The 17983-nt window shown below is 37.4% G+C and overlaps 1 protein-coding gene across 2 annotated transcripts in view; it reads left to right on the plus strand.

The window, feature by feature from the left end:
- The first annotated feature begins 60 nt into the window (after positions 1-60).
- Positions 61-17983, plus strand: part of SMARCA5 (SNF2 related chromatin remodeling ATPase 5) — a 41544-nt gene continuing 23621 nt past the window's right edge. Inside the window, exons 1-8 of one of the 2 annotated variants that reach the window (XM_017854905.1) lie at positions 61-717; positions 4748-4825; positions 8766-8932; positions 11666-11766; positions 12751-12851; positions 13586-13765; positions 15498-15653; positions 16218-16349. In XM_017854905.1, the coding sequence (XP_017710394.1) occupies positions 538-717; positions 4748-4825; positions 8766-8932; positions 11666-11766; positions 12751-12851; positions 13586-13765; positions 15498-15653; positions 16218-16349 (1095 nt within the window). In that variant the 5' untranslated portion in view covers positions 61-537. Of the gene's footprint in view, positions 1124-4747; positions 4826-8765; positions 8933-11665; positions 11767-12750; positions 12852-13585; positions 13766-15497; positions 15654-16217; positions 16350-17983 lie in introns of both variants that reach the window. The other variant, XM_017854907.1, reaches the window with a different exon arrangement.

Here is a 17983-nt window from a genome sequence, read left to right on the forward strand (position 1 = left end):
AAAAAAAAAAAAAAAAACCATAAAGAAAAAACTAACGGACTTTTTCTTTTTTTTTTAACAAAACAGTTGAGACGTCATTTGGGGTAACCATAACGTCGTTAAGGCTGTGGCGTCACGCCTCTAAGCGGATACTGCAGAAGTTTTGGGGCCAGACACAAGACTTCCAAGTTTGAATGGGCAGCGCAGACAGAACTCGGGCAAGTTTTCCAGTCGTGCCGCCGATCCCAGACAGGCCCAGAAGACACAACGAGAACCGTGAGCCCTTACGAAAGCCTAAAACACTGAGCTCGCGTCCTGCCAGGCAGCAGACGCACAAACCTGCGCCTCCTAGCCCTCCCTCGGGGTCCCCCCTACTCTTCTCTCCCGAACCCGCTAGAGGTCTGGAGGAGGAGGGGCCAAGGGTGAGGAGGAGGGGCCAAGGGCAAGGAGGACAGTGTGCGCATGCGCACTCGGTACCCAGTCAGTGAGCCAATAAGAAATCTCGCGAGGGTTGAAAGTCGGTGGCGTAGGTAGTCGTCCTGGATGCTGGCGAGCTAGATGATATCTGCCAGAGGAAGAGGAGGAGGAGGCGGCGAAGCGTTTTCCCAGCCTCAGTCTCTCTCGTTTTCCTTTTCCCTTCCCCCAACCCTCCGCCCTTCTCTAAATCAGCCCGCCTTCCTTGACCTCAGTGACCCGTCTGGCCCCGCCCATCCTCGTCGACGTGATTCCCGCCGTGAGGTAAGCGCCGGTGGAACCTAGAGCCCCGCGGAAGAGCAGAACGTCTGGGAGTGTGCAGCTCCTGGGCCCGGCTCAGGCCCGTTGCGGAGGCGCGGCGCGGGGGAGCGCTCGGGTGGGAGTCTCGCTCCTCCACCAGTTTATTGCGACGTAGCCACCCAGGCCTAGGCCTCCCCGTCCATCCCCGCCGGACTCGGCCTCTGGCAGCAGCGGGTGACGCACACGGAACATCATGTCGTCCGCGGCCGAGCCTCCGCCACCCCCGCCTCCCGAGAGCGCGCCTTCCAAGCCCGCAGCCTCGACCGCCAGCGGCGGGAGCAACAGCAGCAACAAAGGCGGCCCCGAGGGCGTCGCTGCGCAGGCGGTTGCGTCTGCGGCCAGCGCGGGTCCCGCAGAAGCCGAGATGGAGGTGAGGGCGGCTTGCGGCGTGGGGAGCGGGCGCAGCGGGGAGGAGGAGCTGGCTCCCTTGCCAGATCGTGGCGATCGGACGCAGAGCCGGGCTTCTCTCTCTGCACCAGACTCAGCTTCACACCCTGTGGATACGAAATGATGCTCTCACCCTTGCTCCCTTGTTCTTAACCTATTCGAGCCAAGCAAAATGGATTTCCGGCTCCTCACATTGAAATTACTTGTCTCTTTCGTGAATCTTGACAAATCTTTGAACGCTCTCAATGAACAGATGTTCTTGGTTACCGTGGCCCAGGGAGACCCATCGTTTTTTTCTCACTAGATTCCCATAATTCCCTCTCCTACCTCTGAATGTGGTTTTTAGTTTCCACCAAACTTCGGGGAAGGGCGAGGAGATGACCCCTTAGGAGCGGGATGCATGGGCGGGGTGAAGGAGGCATTTAAAAGCAGCGCGTCTGAGGACTGGGGCCTCCTTTTCTTCTTCCCGTTCCTTGCGGGGGCGGTATCTGTTCTGGGCAGAAACAATGGCGAGAGCTGGATGGCCGAGTGCGCAGTGGGGATAAGCGGGGCGCAGCTGCTTCTGTGAAGGGAGAGGAAGCCCCTCCCAGGCACTGTTCCACTGGAAGGGAAGCAACCGAGGCAGCAGCGGCTGTCTCGGATCCCCCATCGAATTTAGGGGGGATGAGTAAGTGTAGGAATGAATTAGAGAACCAGGCGCAGTTGATCGGCTCTCAGTCCGGCACTTTTTCTCTTTTTGGCCTCTGGCCTTAAAAAAAAAAAAATTAGTACCACTTGGCTGCCGAGACTTCTGGGTTTGGGTTGGCCAGGGGATGTTGACAGTACTGAGGGGCTGGAAAGATGAGGAAACTGCCAGGCGGGTAAATTGGATATGCTTCCAGGCTTTGCAATATCTGGGGAAAAAGTAATTGCTCCTTCCAATTGTTATCCTTGGCCTTCGACCTGTTTTGAAATATTTTGTAAGTCGGAGCCCAAAGATTTCTGGGATTTTCCTATCCTTAGAATGAAAGTAATACTGCTCCGAAGATGAGTCTTGACGCACATTGTACAGTAAGGAAATGGGAGCGTAGTTTACCATTGAGGCATTTGGCACAGTAGTTTTATTTGGGTAGCTGGGGTTAAGTAACATTAATGTTAGTAATCTTTTAAAGAACTTTTAGTATGAGGGCAGGTTTAGTGACGTAGGAACTCCTGATAGTTCCTGTAGTTTTGAGTGATTAAGATAAGATTTCTTTCAAATTAAAATATATTCAGTGTTGTCTTTTTTTTCCCTTAAGGAGGTGGTTCTTTTGGGTTACCAGGGCTCTTTAACTTGAATTCCCGTTCCAAGGCTTAAGGGGTTTGATACAAAGCAATTGTGTGTAACTGTGTAGTTTCTCGACAGAAATCTGTTTGTAGTTATCCTCAGCCTCTCTCAAAGGGGGGTCTGCCATCCAAACTTTGGAAAAATAAATTTTCACCAGAGGTCTTGTTCATATCTGAAGACAGAGTAATTTTACGCCGAAAGCAAGTCAACTTTTTTGACTTGAAGTTGCTATTTTAAATGAAAATTGATTTTAAGTTTAAATGTGAGTATAGATGTTATCACTACCGTATTAAATTAGTGATATTTTCATTTGCCAGATGGGGAAATTGAGTTCTGCTAGGTAGAACCTGTGATAAAACTCAGGTCTGCCTTTCAGAGTGAGCCTTTTCCCACCCATCTTGCTCTGCCGTGTTCTTACCAAAAAAACGTATTTGGCAGTTCAATTTATTGAATAACATAGTTATTTTTACCTTCCTAGTATAGAAATATTAGGAATTTTATTTTTTATGCATCTTATGACTGACTCATTTTTTTTTTTTTTTTTTTTTTGAGACGGAGTCTTGCTCTGTCGCCCAGGCTGGAGTGCAGTGGCCAGATCTCAGCTCACTGCAAGCTCCGCCTCCCGGGTTCACGCCATTCTCCTGCCTCAGCCTCCCGAGTAGCTGGGACTACAGGCGCCCGCCAGGTCGCCCGGCTAGTTTTTTTTTTGTATTTTTAGTTGAGATGGGGTTTCACCATGTTAGCCAGGATGGTCTCGATCTCCTGACCTCGTGATCCGCCCGTCTCGGCCTCCCAAAGTGCTGGGATTACAGGCTTGAGCCACCGCGCCCGGCCGACTGACTCATTTTGTTCTGTTTTTTTTTGTTGTTGACATAGTGTGATTTTTTTGTCTTAAAATGTACTGTCAGTTTCCTGTTTAACAAAATTCAGAATCACTGCAATTCATGATAAAAACTAAGTTTGAGCACACATGCCTAATATATGTCACAACTTAATCTGTTTTGCACTTGGAAAATGAATATTTTATAAATGCCTTTTTCTTGTTTGGAAGTATGATCTAAGGTGTTTTTCTAAAATCACAGAATAAACTCAGCATTCATGAATTTGTTTTGTGTGTGTGTGTGTGTGTGTGTGTGTGTGTGTGGCAAAGCTGATTTTCCCAGAAATAGCCTCCCGATGTATTCAGTTACTTTTTTTCTTTTTGCATGATACTAACAGGTCAATGGAGCAACTTGTTTTTTAGTTATCCTTTTGGCAATGTGGAACTCTTCTGTGTTCATCCTCATCTCTGTTGACTAGATTGATATGCCAATAATATGATGTCAAAATGCCTGGAAGTCAGTTTTTTGTTTTTTTTTTAAACTATGGAAGAAATAATAACTACTGTTGGAAAGCACAATTTATTTTTGTAGGTTGCATTTCATGACATTTTTGAATTTTGTGAACGACTGGGTAGGTGGCTTTGTCACTTACATATGGAGACCAGAGATTTATGATGAGCATAGGGTCACACAAGTGCCAAGGGTCTTAACAATGAAGTTATACTTGACTTAAGGTCATTTTACCTTTTATTCCAGTACCATACCAGGTCTTCTCCCCACAACCTCTTGGTCACAGATAGTTTTACTACAGCGTGTATTGCTAAGCATAGATTTGTGCATCTTTAATGAAGATTATACTTCTGCTGATTTTTTTTAATGGATGAATAGAACTTTGCAGTGTAGAAGTTGTTGATTTTGTTGCTTGTCACATATGAATGTCAGGATAAATACATTTGCAAGAATAACGTTTATTACTAGTTTAGGACTCAGACTGTAGTTAGAGTATTCAATTTAGGCTGGGAGAAAAAGTTTTTGTAATATTCCAGATGGAAATCAGGGTGACTAATCCTGATTTCTTTGTATACATTTGTGTAGTAGCATAGTAGATACTGTAGTTTTGTGACAAAAAGGGAACTTTTCCCCATATTTTATACTGTTTAATTTGGTTTCATGGTTATTACAGAAAAGAGAAACAGATTGGTTTGTATTAAATGTAGTTTTCTTTTAGGATGATGAAGATAATCTTGTGTTCTAATCTTTGCAACAACCATCCAGTTTATATGGGTTAAATAGGTTGTTATCCCCATAGTATCTAATATCATTTTATCAGTTTTTCTGTTAGTTTAGATGACAACCATTTAAGTTTCTAGGAAGTTTGAGGTGAGAATATATTATTAGAGATGTGGTTTGGGCAGAAATTGGTCTGTAATGGTAGTTTACTATTTGTGAAGACCAATTCTATTTAATGTTTTCTTTCTAGCAGGAAGTATTTGATGATGCGTCACCTGGAAAGCAAAAAGAAATCCAAGAACCAGATCCTACCTATGAAGAAAAAATGGTATGTTCTAGGCTTATGAATAGAGTCTATAAAGAAAACTTTTTATTAGGTGATTAAATGTACTAAACGTCTATCTTAATCCATTTTGTGTTACAACAGTACCACAGACTGGGTAATTTATAAAGAAAGGAAATTTATTTCTTAGAGTTCTGGAGGTTGGGAAGTCCAAGGTCAAGGCCAGCATTTGCTGAGGGCCTTGTTGCAGCGTCATTGTATGGAGGAAGGCCAAGAGAAGAGAGCAAGACAGGACTGAACTTTCTTTTATAACAAGCCCACTGGTGATAACCTCCTCCTGAGATAATGACAGTAATGTTTTCCTAATCACCTCTTATTAGGCCCTACCTCCCAACACTGTTGCCCTGGGGATTAAATTACAACATGGGAGATTTGGAGAGGGACACAAACCGTAGCAACATCTGTTCAATTTTGTAATTAGGGCACAGATATCCATTTGAAATATGTGTAATGTGGAATACTATAACTTCCGTATCTTATGTGTCTATTTAAACCAAATGGAAGTATTGTATGAATTAACATAATATGATGTCATTATCTGGTTATGTTAACAACACCTTTAAAAATTTAACCTTGGAAGTGAGGTGACCAGAATAGTTCCTCAATGTATGTTTATTCTGCACCTGGCTAGCATTATTATACTCTGCTAGTTACCAAAAAGAGAAATATGCTCCTTGCTCACAGCATTTTTATATTATAGATGCGATCTTTACAAAAAGAACATGACATTATACTGGAGTCATTCAAGTCCCAGTTCACATTCTGTATCGTCTAAGAAACTTCTCAAAACTATGACTTGACTTAAACAGTACCTACACAGAGCTTTAACTTTAAATTCAGTTTTAATAATAATATTAGTGGCTAACAGTGAATGTATGCCATATCTGGCCCTGTTCTGAATGCTTTATATGAATTAAACTCATTTAATTGTATTGAAATCTTAAAAAGTTAAAATAACAATGTATTAAATAAGAATACCACTACACAGTGTGCTCCTGTAGGGGAAGAACAGTGTTTTAATCTTTCTTTCTGTCTTCAGTACCCAGAACAATATCTGGCACATAGCAGATCTTACGTATTTTTTAAAACATACTTTTTTCCTTTGACTTTCTCTTCCAAATCAGTAAATATTTTTGAATCTCTTAAATAACTTCAAAATCTTAAAATTATGATATGTATTCTATGTGCATATAATACTATGTAAATTATAAATGATTTATCTTGAGGTTTGATTTGTTACATAGTTTACATATATATATGTAGCTGTCACCTTTTTTGCTATCAAATTTAGAGAGAAAATAGATTTGCCTCTGTTTTTTAAAGTGAATACTATTTTGAATACAGTCTACATATTTTAATACTGCTTTAACTCTTTATAGTTTAGATTCTGACACTATACCAGTGAATCTAATTGCCAATTCTGAGGCTCAGTTTTAGTTTCTTGATTTGTGCTTGATATTGTTGACCATTCCTCAAAAATCTTGACTTGCCTTGAAAGACATTTTTTTTTCCCTTGATAATATCCTCTTTGCTTTTTTATTCCTTTGTCTTTCCTTATTAAAATTTGAACATTTCTTCCTAGACAGTTTGATTCTTACTGGTTTTTACCTGGTATATTTAAACTGAATATTTTCAAATACTTAACCTCTAGCCCAGAAGCCTGTTATCAATATTTTCATTTACTTTAAAATCCTATTCATACCTCTTACTTGAGAATATCCAAAACTGTATTCATAATTTTTACTTAACATATCTTAGCGTTACCTCAATGAATGAAAACTCCTCTTCAGGTATACTCAAGATGTCCATGACATTACTGCATACTTTTTAATAATAAGTTTACTTACAAGTTTATTCTTTTTTCCATATCACCCTTGTTCAGTATTTTTCTATTATTGCATGGATTATTTTGTGCTTCTTTATTTGCCCCCTTTCTTATGATCTGGCCCCTTCTGAGTTTCTTAACAGTTTTGCAAAGTATTATTTAGGACACAAATTTGACTGAGAAATGGAGGTTTTTCAGTGGTTTTCTACAATGCTTTTCATTTTCTTAGTGGCATTTATTGGAACTCTTCTCATTTCTTCCAGGTTTTTCAGTCTCCCAGCATCATTTCGTTTTTTGACATCGTGATCTTCACCTGAACAGTTTTTTTCTAAGCAGGCTCCCTTGTCATCTGCTAGTTCCTAACCATAGATAAGTTCACTATCCACTCTTCATTCTTGAACCCAGAATGCTGAGTACTACTTCAGAAAACTAAATACTAGTGCTGATTGGTGCCAGAATAAGTGTATGGTTTTTATTTTCTTGGACTTTTGAGTATTTATTGCCTGTCAATCTCATTTAGCCATTCTAAAATGTGCCCACTCTGATCAGTCTTTCTTCTCCATTTCTCCCATGCCCTCATTTTCAGTCTTCCTCCACAAAGAATTGCAGGCCTGTCTTTGTTTTCTTTCTCTTTTCAAACATATGTATAGCTCTACTGTCCTACCTCATTTCTTCCTGTCTCAGAGAAAGAAGCTAATCCAAAGCTATTCACTTTAATTTCCATTTGATTTTGTAATTGATTTCTTCCAGGTTGCTAATCATACTCTCTTGTTCTGCTTTTTAGGTTCTGTTAGTTTTTCTCCCTCAAGACATTTCAGTTTTAACCTTTTAATTCTCTCAAGCAGTTTCTCTTGATTCCAAACATAATCACAATAATTATTTTTTTCGGTCCAAACATCTTCTAGATGCATGCTCTTGACTTATCTTTCATTATCTATAAATTAAGAAATGTAATTATGTAAAATTTGCATTCACATATGTATCTTGTTCAGTACTGTAAAAACAGTCCGTAATTTTGGGAAACATAAATAGCGGAGGCTTGTCATCTGTAGGGCATTACTGGGGTTCTAGCATGTTCTCAGTCTTGTTATTGTGCAGATTCATTTGCTGCAATGACTGCCATTTGTGACCCAATGAAACACTATAACCATGTGCCTTCCTAATAGTAAGTCGGGCTTCAGTTTTTACATTGGTGTGACCTTAAAAAATGATTGTGTTCCTTTTAAAAATACATAGTTGTTACAACATTATGGCATTTGGATACTTCTTGTGTTTGCTAGGCAATTGTCTTTTTGTAATTCATTCCCAAACTGACATTTTAAACATTTATAGACGAAGATGTTGACTAATTGGTTTCCCTGTTTATTGAGCTTTTCTTGTCTTGCTTCTCCTTTGTTTCATCAAACCATTATTGTTTCTGTATAAAGGCTGCCTAATGGCTCTCAATTTCATTATTTTTATGAAAATTTGTCTTCAAGACTCTTAATGGTTTTTTTTTTTTTTACCCAAGTAAATGTCTTCCATTCTCTCGGTTTTATAATAGGGAACATTCAAAGGGGCAGATGGCAGATACAAAATGAAGGAATAGTATCAAGCCCAATATCGTTTTAAAATTTGTCACATTTTTTTCTAGCTTCTGAATAAATTCACTTGTGTTGCACAGTGCCTCTTAATATTTTAAAAATTGTTCCAATCAACTATATTGAAGTATTATTGACGTAAAATAATTTTAAGTTTGCAATTCAATGACTTTTAGCAAATATTTATCTAAATACCGTCACAATCATGATGCAGAGTAGTTCCATCATCCCCAAAAAGTTTGCTCCTGCTCCTTTATAATCAGTTCTTGCTCCCACCTTCTTGCCACTTCTGATCTGCTTTCTGTCACTAGTTAGCATTTCATTTAAGTGGAATCATACAGCATGTAGTCTTTTGTGTTTGGCTTCTTTCACTTTGCATAGTGCTTTTGAAACTCATCCATGTTGTTGTATGTATCTGTAGTTCTTTTTTGGGGGGGGGGGCTGAGTTCATTGTATGGAGGCATGATTTCTGAAGTTTTAATTGATACTCTGATAAAATGTATCTTAAATTTTTTTTCAGCAAACTGACCGGGCAAATAGATTCGAGTATTTATTAAAGCAGACAGAACTGTTTGCACATTTCATTCAACCTGCTGCTCAGAAGACTCCAACTTCACCTTTGAAGATGAAACCAGGGCGCCCACGAATAAAAAAAGATGAGAAGCAGAACTTACTATCAGTTGGCGAGTGAGTAATAGTTTAAACTTCATAGTTCAACCAAACTTATTTTTGATAGTCTTCAGTAGAAGCATAAAATCACTATGATAAATAACTTAAAACATTATTTTAGTGCCATTATTTATTTGGCCTTGCTTGACTTGGCATGATTTAGCCATAAATGTATAAGTATATAAAAATATGCATATTGGTTAGAGCACAGTGGCTCTTGCCTGTAATCCCAGCATTTTGGGATACCAAGGTGGGAGGATTGCTTGAGTCCAGGAGTATGAGAGCAGCCTGGGCGACGTAGGGAGATCCCATCTCTACAAAAAAAGAGAACAATAGAACTGTATAACGCCTTATTTTTTGTAGCATTACACAGTTTATGAATTGTAACAATCATACTGAGTATAGAATTCAGATGTCATGTCATTCCTCAGAGAGGAAGCAAATGCAGAGGTTAAGTGGCTTGTTTAATATCACATTGAAAAATGATCCAGACTTGAATTTGAATCTGACTTGGGTGTGCTCTAAGCTCCTCCATCACATACAGATGTTGACGGTATTTTATCTAAAGTGTGGTGTGTGGGATATTGTGATGACTTACATCACAGCAGCTTGTTTAAACTTTTTGTTGCATACTTAGTTGTTTTTATATAAATTGAAGTGTCAGGTTGTATGCCGCCCTTTGGTGGTTGTTGAAAATAATTCTTACATGTTGAATTGGAAATTCTCTAGAATTTTTGTCTTGGTTGGATAAATAAGATGTTTGATTAGTAATAGTAGATTTAGGGCAGTCTTGGCTCCCTGAAATGGCTTTGTGTAAAATTCCCAAAGTGAAAACTGTGATTAGTAATTAAAGTACAAAAGATTGTCTAAAAGAAATTTCAACAAGGTTAAATTCACTACACAATTTGTTGAAAGGGAAGTATGAGCTTCATCTTGAAGGGGTTATCATTGTAAGCATAATACCTTTTATTTGGGGTATTTCACTCATTCAGTATATCTTATTTCTCATCCGTTGTGACCAAAGCACTATTTTAATACTTATTAAAATATTTCAGACTTCAGAAGTTTGCAGATATTTAAATATCATTAGTGTCATGGTGTGAAACTGGAAACTACTGTAATGAATATTGTTATGAGATAGTCAATATGATGTCTCGAAAAGAAACACTTCTGTTACTCTTTTCTATTTTATTATTATCCTAATTGGAAATACATAATACATTGTTCGGCTTGATGTGTTATATAGTGTTACTGGGGAGAAAGAGTCCTAGTTAACAGATTTCTTTACTCTTGAAACCATTTTAAATGGGAAGCTAACTTACCTAAAGTAATGAGGGTGATAGTATTGTCTTTGAGTATCAGAAATACATTTTTTTAAATCTTTTTGTTGTTTGTTTTTATTGAGACAGAGTCTTACTCTGTGACCCAGGCTGGAGTGCAGTGGTGTGATCTCGGTTCACTGCAACTTGTGCCTCTGGGGTTGAAGCAATTCTTGTACCTCAGCTGGGGTAACAGGCTCACGCCACCAAGCCCAACTCATTTTTGTATTTTTAGTAGAGATGGGGTTTCACCATGTTGGCCAGGCTAGTCTCGAACTTCTGATCTCAAGTGATCCACCCACCTCGGCCTCCTAAAGTGTTGGGATTACAGGCATGAGCCACTGTGCCTGGCCAGGAATACGTTGTTCTTTTTTTTTTTTTTTTTTTTTTTTTTTTTTTTTTTTTTTTTTTTTTTTTTTTTGGCATTCACAATTATATTCAGTTTTTAACAATAAATGACAACTCAACTTTTAAGTTTTACCACTGTAATGAGCTTTTTGAGAGTAACTATAAAGGATATTTTATAAAAATGTTAAAATTATCTCCCAGTTTATGGAGAATAAATTGGGGATGGAAGTAGATCTTTGTACTCAATTTCATAGGCTCAGAATGCAGAGAAGTACAAGGAATAACAGACTAGGATGTACTGATTATGATTAGAAGCATATATAACAAACAAGAAGGCCCTTGAATTTCTGAGGAATGCTTCTATCTTGGAAGGCCAGTTATCCTTTTACCACGCATGTAGTTTTGGTAGAAATGAAGTTACAAATTAGATTCAGGGGTCTCAGTAGAGGCAGAATCTGCCTTTTTCCAAATAAGATGAAAATATTTGTTGAAAGTGTCAGAATTGGGGAGTAAGTATTAATAGTTTTATTGAACCGAGCCCTTTAGAGATTAATTGACAGTATTAAAACTTGAGAAAATCAATTTTCAAGGGGGTATATCTGATTCTCTTAGGATGTAGAATTTAGATGTGTACTTAAAAATATTTTGGTTAATCCCTGGTCACTGCTTAAATTTCTGAGTCCTCATGCTGCCCCTTTTGCTCACAGTTGCAGTTTTAAACATGTGGTTTCTGGAACTTTTTTTCCCTTGGCAGAAAGATTTTTAAAAAGGTGTACACTTTAAAATTCAAATATTGAGATTTTCTGACTACATAGTTCTTGAAATTTGACTATCATATTTGAGTTTATTGGGTTGTGGTTAATCTATAATACTGCTATATTTTAATAACTAATGTATATTTTAAATAATTATCTAAAATGTTGCAGATTTAAATTTACTCATATTTTCTACTGTTTACTGGTTGATGCCTGTTAGAAATTTAATTTTGTGGAATCTTGGTCAGCCACTTGACTATGATGTTGAAATAGTAGCTGATAATTAAAGCCAAAACTCAAATCGGGTAATTTTGTTTTCATCTTAACAGTTACCGACACCGTAGAACAGAGCAAGAGGAGGATGAAGAACTATTAACAGAAAGCTCCAAAGCAACCAATGTTTGCACTCGATTTGAAGACTCACCATCATGTATGTTAAACACACTTGATTTTTTAAAAAATTGCCCTTTGAGACATCCTTTGGTTAATGTTTTGGATTTGTGTAGGCTACTATCTGTGAAGCAAATTTTTAGTAATCTTAGGTGTTTATTGGTTGTGAAATAAACTTCAGATTTTGATGGAGATGAGAGCATATTATACGACAGTAGTGCTGTATTTCAAAGTTATATAAAATGTCATTGTGTTTGTTATTGCCCTGAAGTATATGTAAAACTAGGGATCATTTTGCTTTATTTTTGTCCCAGATAAGAAAACTAATTTATTTTAAAAAAGGTACTTCATGAACACATCTGCTTAGTTATTTTCTGATGTTTTTATATTAATTTGTTTTAATATTTTGTGAAATGTATTTGTTTATTGGTTAGCTTTTATCCTCAAGTATTTTCAAAAGGAAATGAGGGGTACGCTGTGTACATATTAAAAAAGAAAATCAGGTGACTGTTATGTATATTTGGTAATTATTCTGGGGAGCAAAATAAGTAGTATACCCTGAAAGAGAGCACATTGGAATGTATAAGATATATTGGAAAAGTAACTTAGGAATTTCCTATTTCCTTTTTTTTTATTAGAAAGAAAATAAAATCCCCAGATAACCTGTATCTGGTCTTTATGAAAGCTGAAAATACTTGGTTAGGAACACTTGGGTTGTCATTAAAAAGACAAGAGGCCAAAGAGTCTCTCGGAGCAGTATATGGGTAACGTAAGAACTGAGTTGTTGGAGTGGGTACTCTGATTCCTGCAGTCATGTTTCCTGCACTTGGTTATCTTCCATGTCCAGCGTATCCACTTCAGACCATGGCAGCTACCTGTAGTACTTTGGAACTTGCACAGTTCCTATTCTTCAAGAATCCCTTAGTAATGAAAATGAAGTCAGTAGATATTGTAGGCCCAGATGAAGAGATTGCCTTGTATTTCTTGCCTTAAAATGCGTATTGTGCTTTTCTTTTGTTCTTAGATGTAAAATGGGGTAAACTGAGAGATTATCAGGTCCGAGGATTAAACTGGCTCATTTCTTTGTATGAGAATGGCATCAATGGTATCCTTGCAGATGAAATGGTATGTGTTGGTAGATTTTTTGAAGGGTATGTTTTGTATTTAAAATATCTTATACATTAAATTGACAAAAGTTTCTTACAGTCTACAACTGTTAACAAATGGATCCTCTCTGAAACTGGTATAAGCAGCTTGCCTTAATTGCGTGTGATCTATATTTTAATTGTGAGAAATTTCCATCTGTGAAAATATAATAAATTTAAAAACAGTACATTTGAGAAACATGTTTTTGGATGACTTTTATAGTACACTGATTTGTTTCCTTCCAGTTCTGTAAAACACAAGTGAGGTCATTAGTTGTTTATAAACAATAAGCATTTTTTCCAGGTGGTAGCTTGTACAGTTCTTATAAAACATTTTATCTTTTGTTAACTACTAGTTATGTAATGAATGTTTTAAAAAGTTTCCTTATTGCTATAGTGCTAAAACGTTTAATTGGTTGAAGAAAGTATGAAGTCAAAAGAAACGTGTTTCAATGCTAGCTCTGCTAGATGGCTTTGGGAATGTCACTTAAACTGGGCCTTATGCAGGTGATAATAATACCTCCTTTGGAGACTTGTGAAGATTATATGACATAACACTTACAAACTTTGACATATGTTAAGTTTTTGCCATTTATTAACTATTATAAATATGTGGTATTTCTCTTAAATATCTATCTCTGTATGTTGGGAGGTATAATTGTGAAATAATGTTTTTGTTTTTCATTGCTTCACGGTTATTTTGAAATCTTTTAGGGTCTAGGAAAGACTCTTCAAACAATTTCTCTTCTTGGGTACATGAAACATTATAGAAACATTCCTGGTCCTCATATGGTTTTGGTTCCTAAGTCTACGTTACACAACTGGATGAGTGAATTCAAGAGATGGGTACCAACACTTAGATCTGTTTGTTTGATAGGAGATAAAGAACAAAGAGTAAGTTTCTAGTATTTCATTGCATTTTTGATGCCAAAATAATTTGAATTCAGGCTTGAGTATGGGTATAGCAGAAGGAAGGATAAAAGCAACGGGATCTTCGCTAATATTAATATTTACAACTGTAGCATCATCTTGGTGGATAAAAAACAGCACTTTGGGAGGTTGAGGCAGGCGGATCATGAGGTCAGGAGATCGAGACCATCCTGGCTAACACAGTGAAACCCTGTCTCTACTAAAAACACAAAAAATTAACTGGGTGTGGTGGCACGCGTGGCCTGTAGTCCCAGCTACTCGGGAGACTGAGGCAGGAGAATTGCTTGAACCTGGGAAGTAGAGGTTGCAGTGAGCCGAGATGGCGCGATAGAGCAAGGCTTCATCTCAAAAAAAAAAAGAAAAAAGAAAATCATACTGGGAAGAAGACACTGGAAACTGTAGAAAGCTGTAAGAATATATTGTGTTTCTCTCCCTTTTGGGAGTGGTTGTATAAAATCACTTTTTTGTTGTATAAAATATTTTATTTTATTGTATAAAATCAGTGGTTTTGCTCTCATTAGAAGTATTTTCTCGTTTTAAAAGATGTTTTGAAATGTGAGTTGGTTGGAATTTAAGGAGCCACATTTTTAGATGAACGTGTGTAGTGGTAATAGTCATAGAATTACGATTTTTAAAGACGGTTTAGTCATATATAGTAATTTGGTGATTTATTATGGTATCTAACAAAATAAGTTAAAATTTCGATCAGTTAACAACATCCTTGTGGGAAGAAGAGATGGAAATAATAACATTAGTATGTAAAGTTCAGATTTGGAAATCTATTCAGACTCTACTAAATAGCTGTGTACTTGTTTTTTATTTCCCCTTCATTTACCTGTGAGTGATAAGTCTAGATTTTTTTTTTTTCCTTTTCTAGTTATGTTGGGTATTTTAAATTATCAATTTTTGTTTGTTTGGGAGCCCAGAGAGTGGTAAATACTTAATAACCACTCTTTGCTTCAGTTTTCTTACCTTTAAAATAATACTGTTAGGAATGTGTTAATACATTTACAAACCTGAAAGGAATGCAGATGCCTACTACTGCTAACTATCTTTCCGCCCTCCTCCTTTATGTTAAAACCTCCCTCTTTTTTGTCTAAACCTGTCTCCTAAGGATATCCATATCTAGTGGAATTGCAGAAAGCCATTTTAAGTGTCTATTGAATTTTGCATGGGTTAACTTTGTCAGTTTTTTTTTTTTTTTTTTTGAGATGGAGTCTTGCTCTGTCTCCCGGGCTGGAGTGCAGTGGCTGGATCTCAGCTCACTGCAAGCTCCACCTCCCGGGTTCACGCCATTCTCCTGCCTCAGCCTCCCGAGTAGCTGGGACTACAGGCGCCGCCACCTCGCCCGGCTAGTTTTTTTGTATTTTTTAGTAGAGACGGGGTTTCACCGTGTTCACCAGGATGGTCTCGAACTCCTGACCTCGTGATCCGCCCGTCTCGGCCTCCCAAAGTGCTGGGATTACAGGCTTGAGCCACCGCGCCCGGCCTGTCAGTTTTTTAAAACTTAATGGTTCTGACATTTAAATGATTGATGACGTTACTTCAGTGTTAAGAAAACTGATTCTAAACGTTTGCATAATATAGCTACTCCTTTTTGATATTCCCACCTCCTTTTACATATTAGATTACTTGTCATCAGTAAATTTAATGCGTGGTTTATTTCTGTGTGATGTAATTTTTTCTCGTTACACAGGCTGCTTTTGTCAGAGACGTTTTATTACCAGGAGAATGGGACGTATGTGTAACATCTTATGAAATGCTTATTAAAGAGAAGTCTGTGTTCAAAAAATTTAATTGGAGATACTTAGTAATAGATGAAGCTCACAGGATCAAGAATGAAAAATCTAAGGTAATTTGATACTTAGATGTGAAAAGCTTTCCTGTAAGAATTTGATTAAAGTACAGATTTTTTTTTTGTTTAACTTTAGTTATGAAATACACGTGCAGAACGTGCAGGTTTGTTACGTAGGTATGCATGTGCCATGGCGGTTTGCTGCACCTAGCAACCCATCATCTAGGTTTTAAGCCCCGCGTGCATTAGATATTTGTCCTAATGCTCTCTCTCTGCTTTCTCCCCACCCCCTGGTAGGCCCTGGTGTGTGATGTTCCCCTCCCCGTGTCCATGTGTTCTCACTGTTCAGTGCCCACTTATGAGTGAGAACATGCAGTGTTTGGTTTTCTGTTCCTGTGTTAGTTTGCTGAGAACGATGACTTCCAGCTTCATGCATGTCCTTGCAGAGGACATGAACTCATTCTCTTTTATGACTGCATACTATTCCCTGATATATATATGCCGTATTTTCTTTATCCAATCTATCATTGATGGGCATGTGGATTGGTTCCAGGTCTTTGCTGTTATAAATAATGTAATATGCAGAATATTCTCATGGTGTATTTGGTTCTTTTCTTTCAGTTGTCAGAAATAGTGAGGGAATTCAAGACTACAAATAGACTATTATTGACTGGAACACCTCTTCAGAACAACTTGCATGAGCTGTGGTCACTTCTTAACTTTCTGTTGCCAGATGTGTTTAATTCAGCGGATGTAAGTATTTCCTGATGCTTTCTGGTAATAATAATATTTTGCTTAATGCTATATATTTTTGTAATGAAAGTGGCCTGTCTTAGCATGGCTTGAGAGTAGTATTAATTTTTTATGCTTTTATTTACATAGTTAGCCTGGTATTATCTCCTAGGTTGTCTCTGTATAATGGGAATTTACTTTTGTGCCTTTGGTTTCAATCTTACTTCATTATTATTATTATTTTATTTTTTTTGAGACATAATCTCACTCTGTCATACAGACTGAAGTGCAGTGGTGCGATCTTGGCTCACTGCAACCTCCACCCCCAGAATTCAGGTGATTCTTGTGCCTCAGGCTTCCCAATAGCTGAGATTACAGGTGTGTGTCACCACGCCTGGCTAGTTTTTGTATTTTTTGTAGGGATGAGGTTTTGCCATGTTGTCCAGGTTAGTCTGAAGCTCCTGCCCTCAAGTGATCTGCCTGTCTCGGCCTCCCGAAGTGCTGGGATTATAGGCGTGAGCCACCAAGCCAGGCCTCAGTCTACTTTAAATCATTGTTTTCTCTATCTGAAATGGCATAAAGTGTCACTTCTATTTGGTAAGTCATGTTGGCCTGATTTTGTTTCAGTGGCTCTAGGTTGACTGGTTATGGTTTTAAGGTGCTGCTCAAGGTATTCCTGAAGTGATTTGTATACCTCACATTGCTTATGTTTTAAGTCCCAAGGGTGACTGTCAAATTTAGTGAAATCTGTCTGGCTTTTCTTTTATTATAGTCTAACAAACAAATAGAACCTAATCTTTATGGATTATTTGTAGTCATAGAAATGATAGCAATGGTTAATTAGCTATTTGAACTGTTAATAGTAATATAATAGCTATGTCAAGAGTTTGTGCTATTAGAAATTGCAGGGTTTTTTTTTTGTTGGACCAGCGTTTATTTTTGAAGCTTTGTTTGCATAGCTGGCATCTTGTGTGTATTGGAGGGATTTGAAGACCTCCACGTTAGTATATTTTTGTACAGTTAAGTTATAAAAAGGTATTAATTTTGTTTTTTTCTGTTGAAGATTATTTGGAAAGAATAGTGATTTTGTGCTGTAAAAAGATATTTAATCGATCTCGAAAAGCAGTTTTAGTTTCGATTTTACGTATTTTGATGTTCTTGAGATAATTCCTTTTTTCTCACTACATTGACACTTTCATTTACTTTAGTTAAAGCAATGAATTCTAAGATTATGTTTACTCAAAAACAAAGCACATATATAATACATATTTTCAAGAGATGAGGTTAGGGAAACTGTCCTTGTGTCCTAACCAAATATTAATGAAATGCTGGTAATTTCAATTTCATTTAGTAAGTTTGATTAAAATTGACATTGTTCTGTAAACTCGTATTTAAGAAGTCTGAATGGTCTTAGAGAACAAACTATAAAATGTTTTCATTTTTAAGCTTTTATGAAAATTGAAAGATATTTTTCAAGAATATTAATTTTCTAATTCTATAGAACTTGCTTTCCAAGTTTTCTTTTTACTGTGAAACTTGTTATTTTGATGTTTTTGAGAAGAATATTTAGAAGGTAATGTGATTTCTGATCTACTTGTTTTAAAATTTGTTGATAACAATGACACATGAAAAATGGGGTTGGACTTTTTTTTTTT

The sequence above is a fragment of the Rhinopithecus bieti genome, unplaced genomic scaffold (genome assembly GCF_001698545.2).
Source record: "Rhinopithecus bieti isolate Rb0 unplaced genomic scaffold, ASM169854v2 scaffold_39317, whole genome shotgun sequence".
Taxonomy (NCBI): domain Eukaryota; kingdom Metazoa; phylum Chordata; class Mammalia; order Primates; family Cercopithecidae; genus Rhinopithecus; species Rhinopithecus bieti.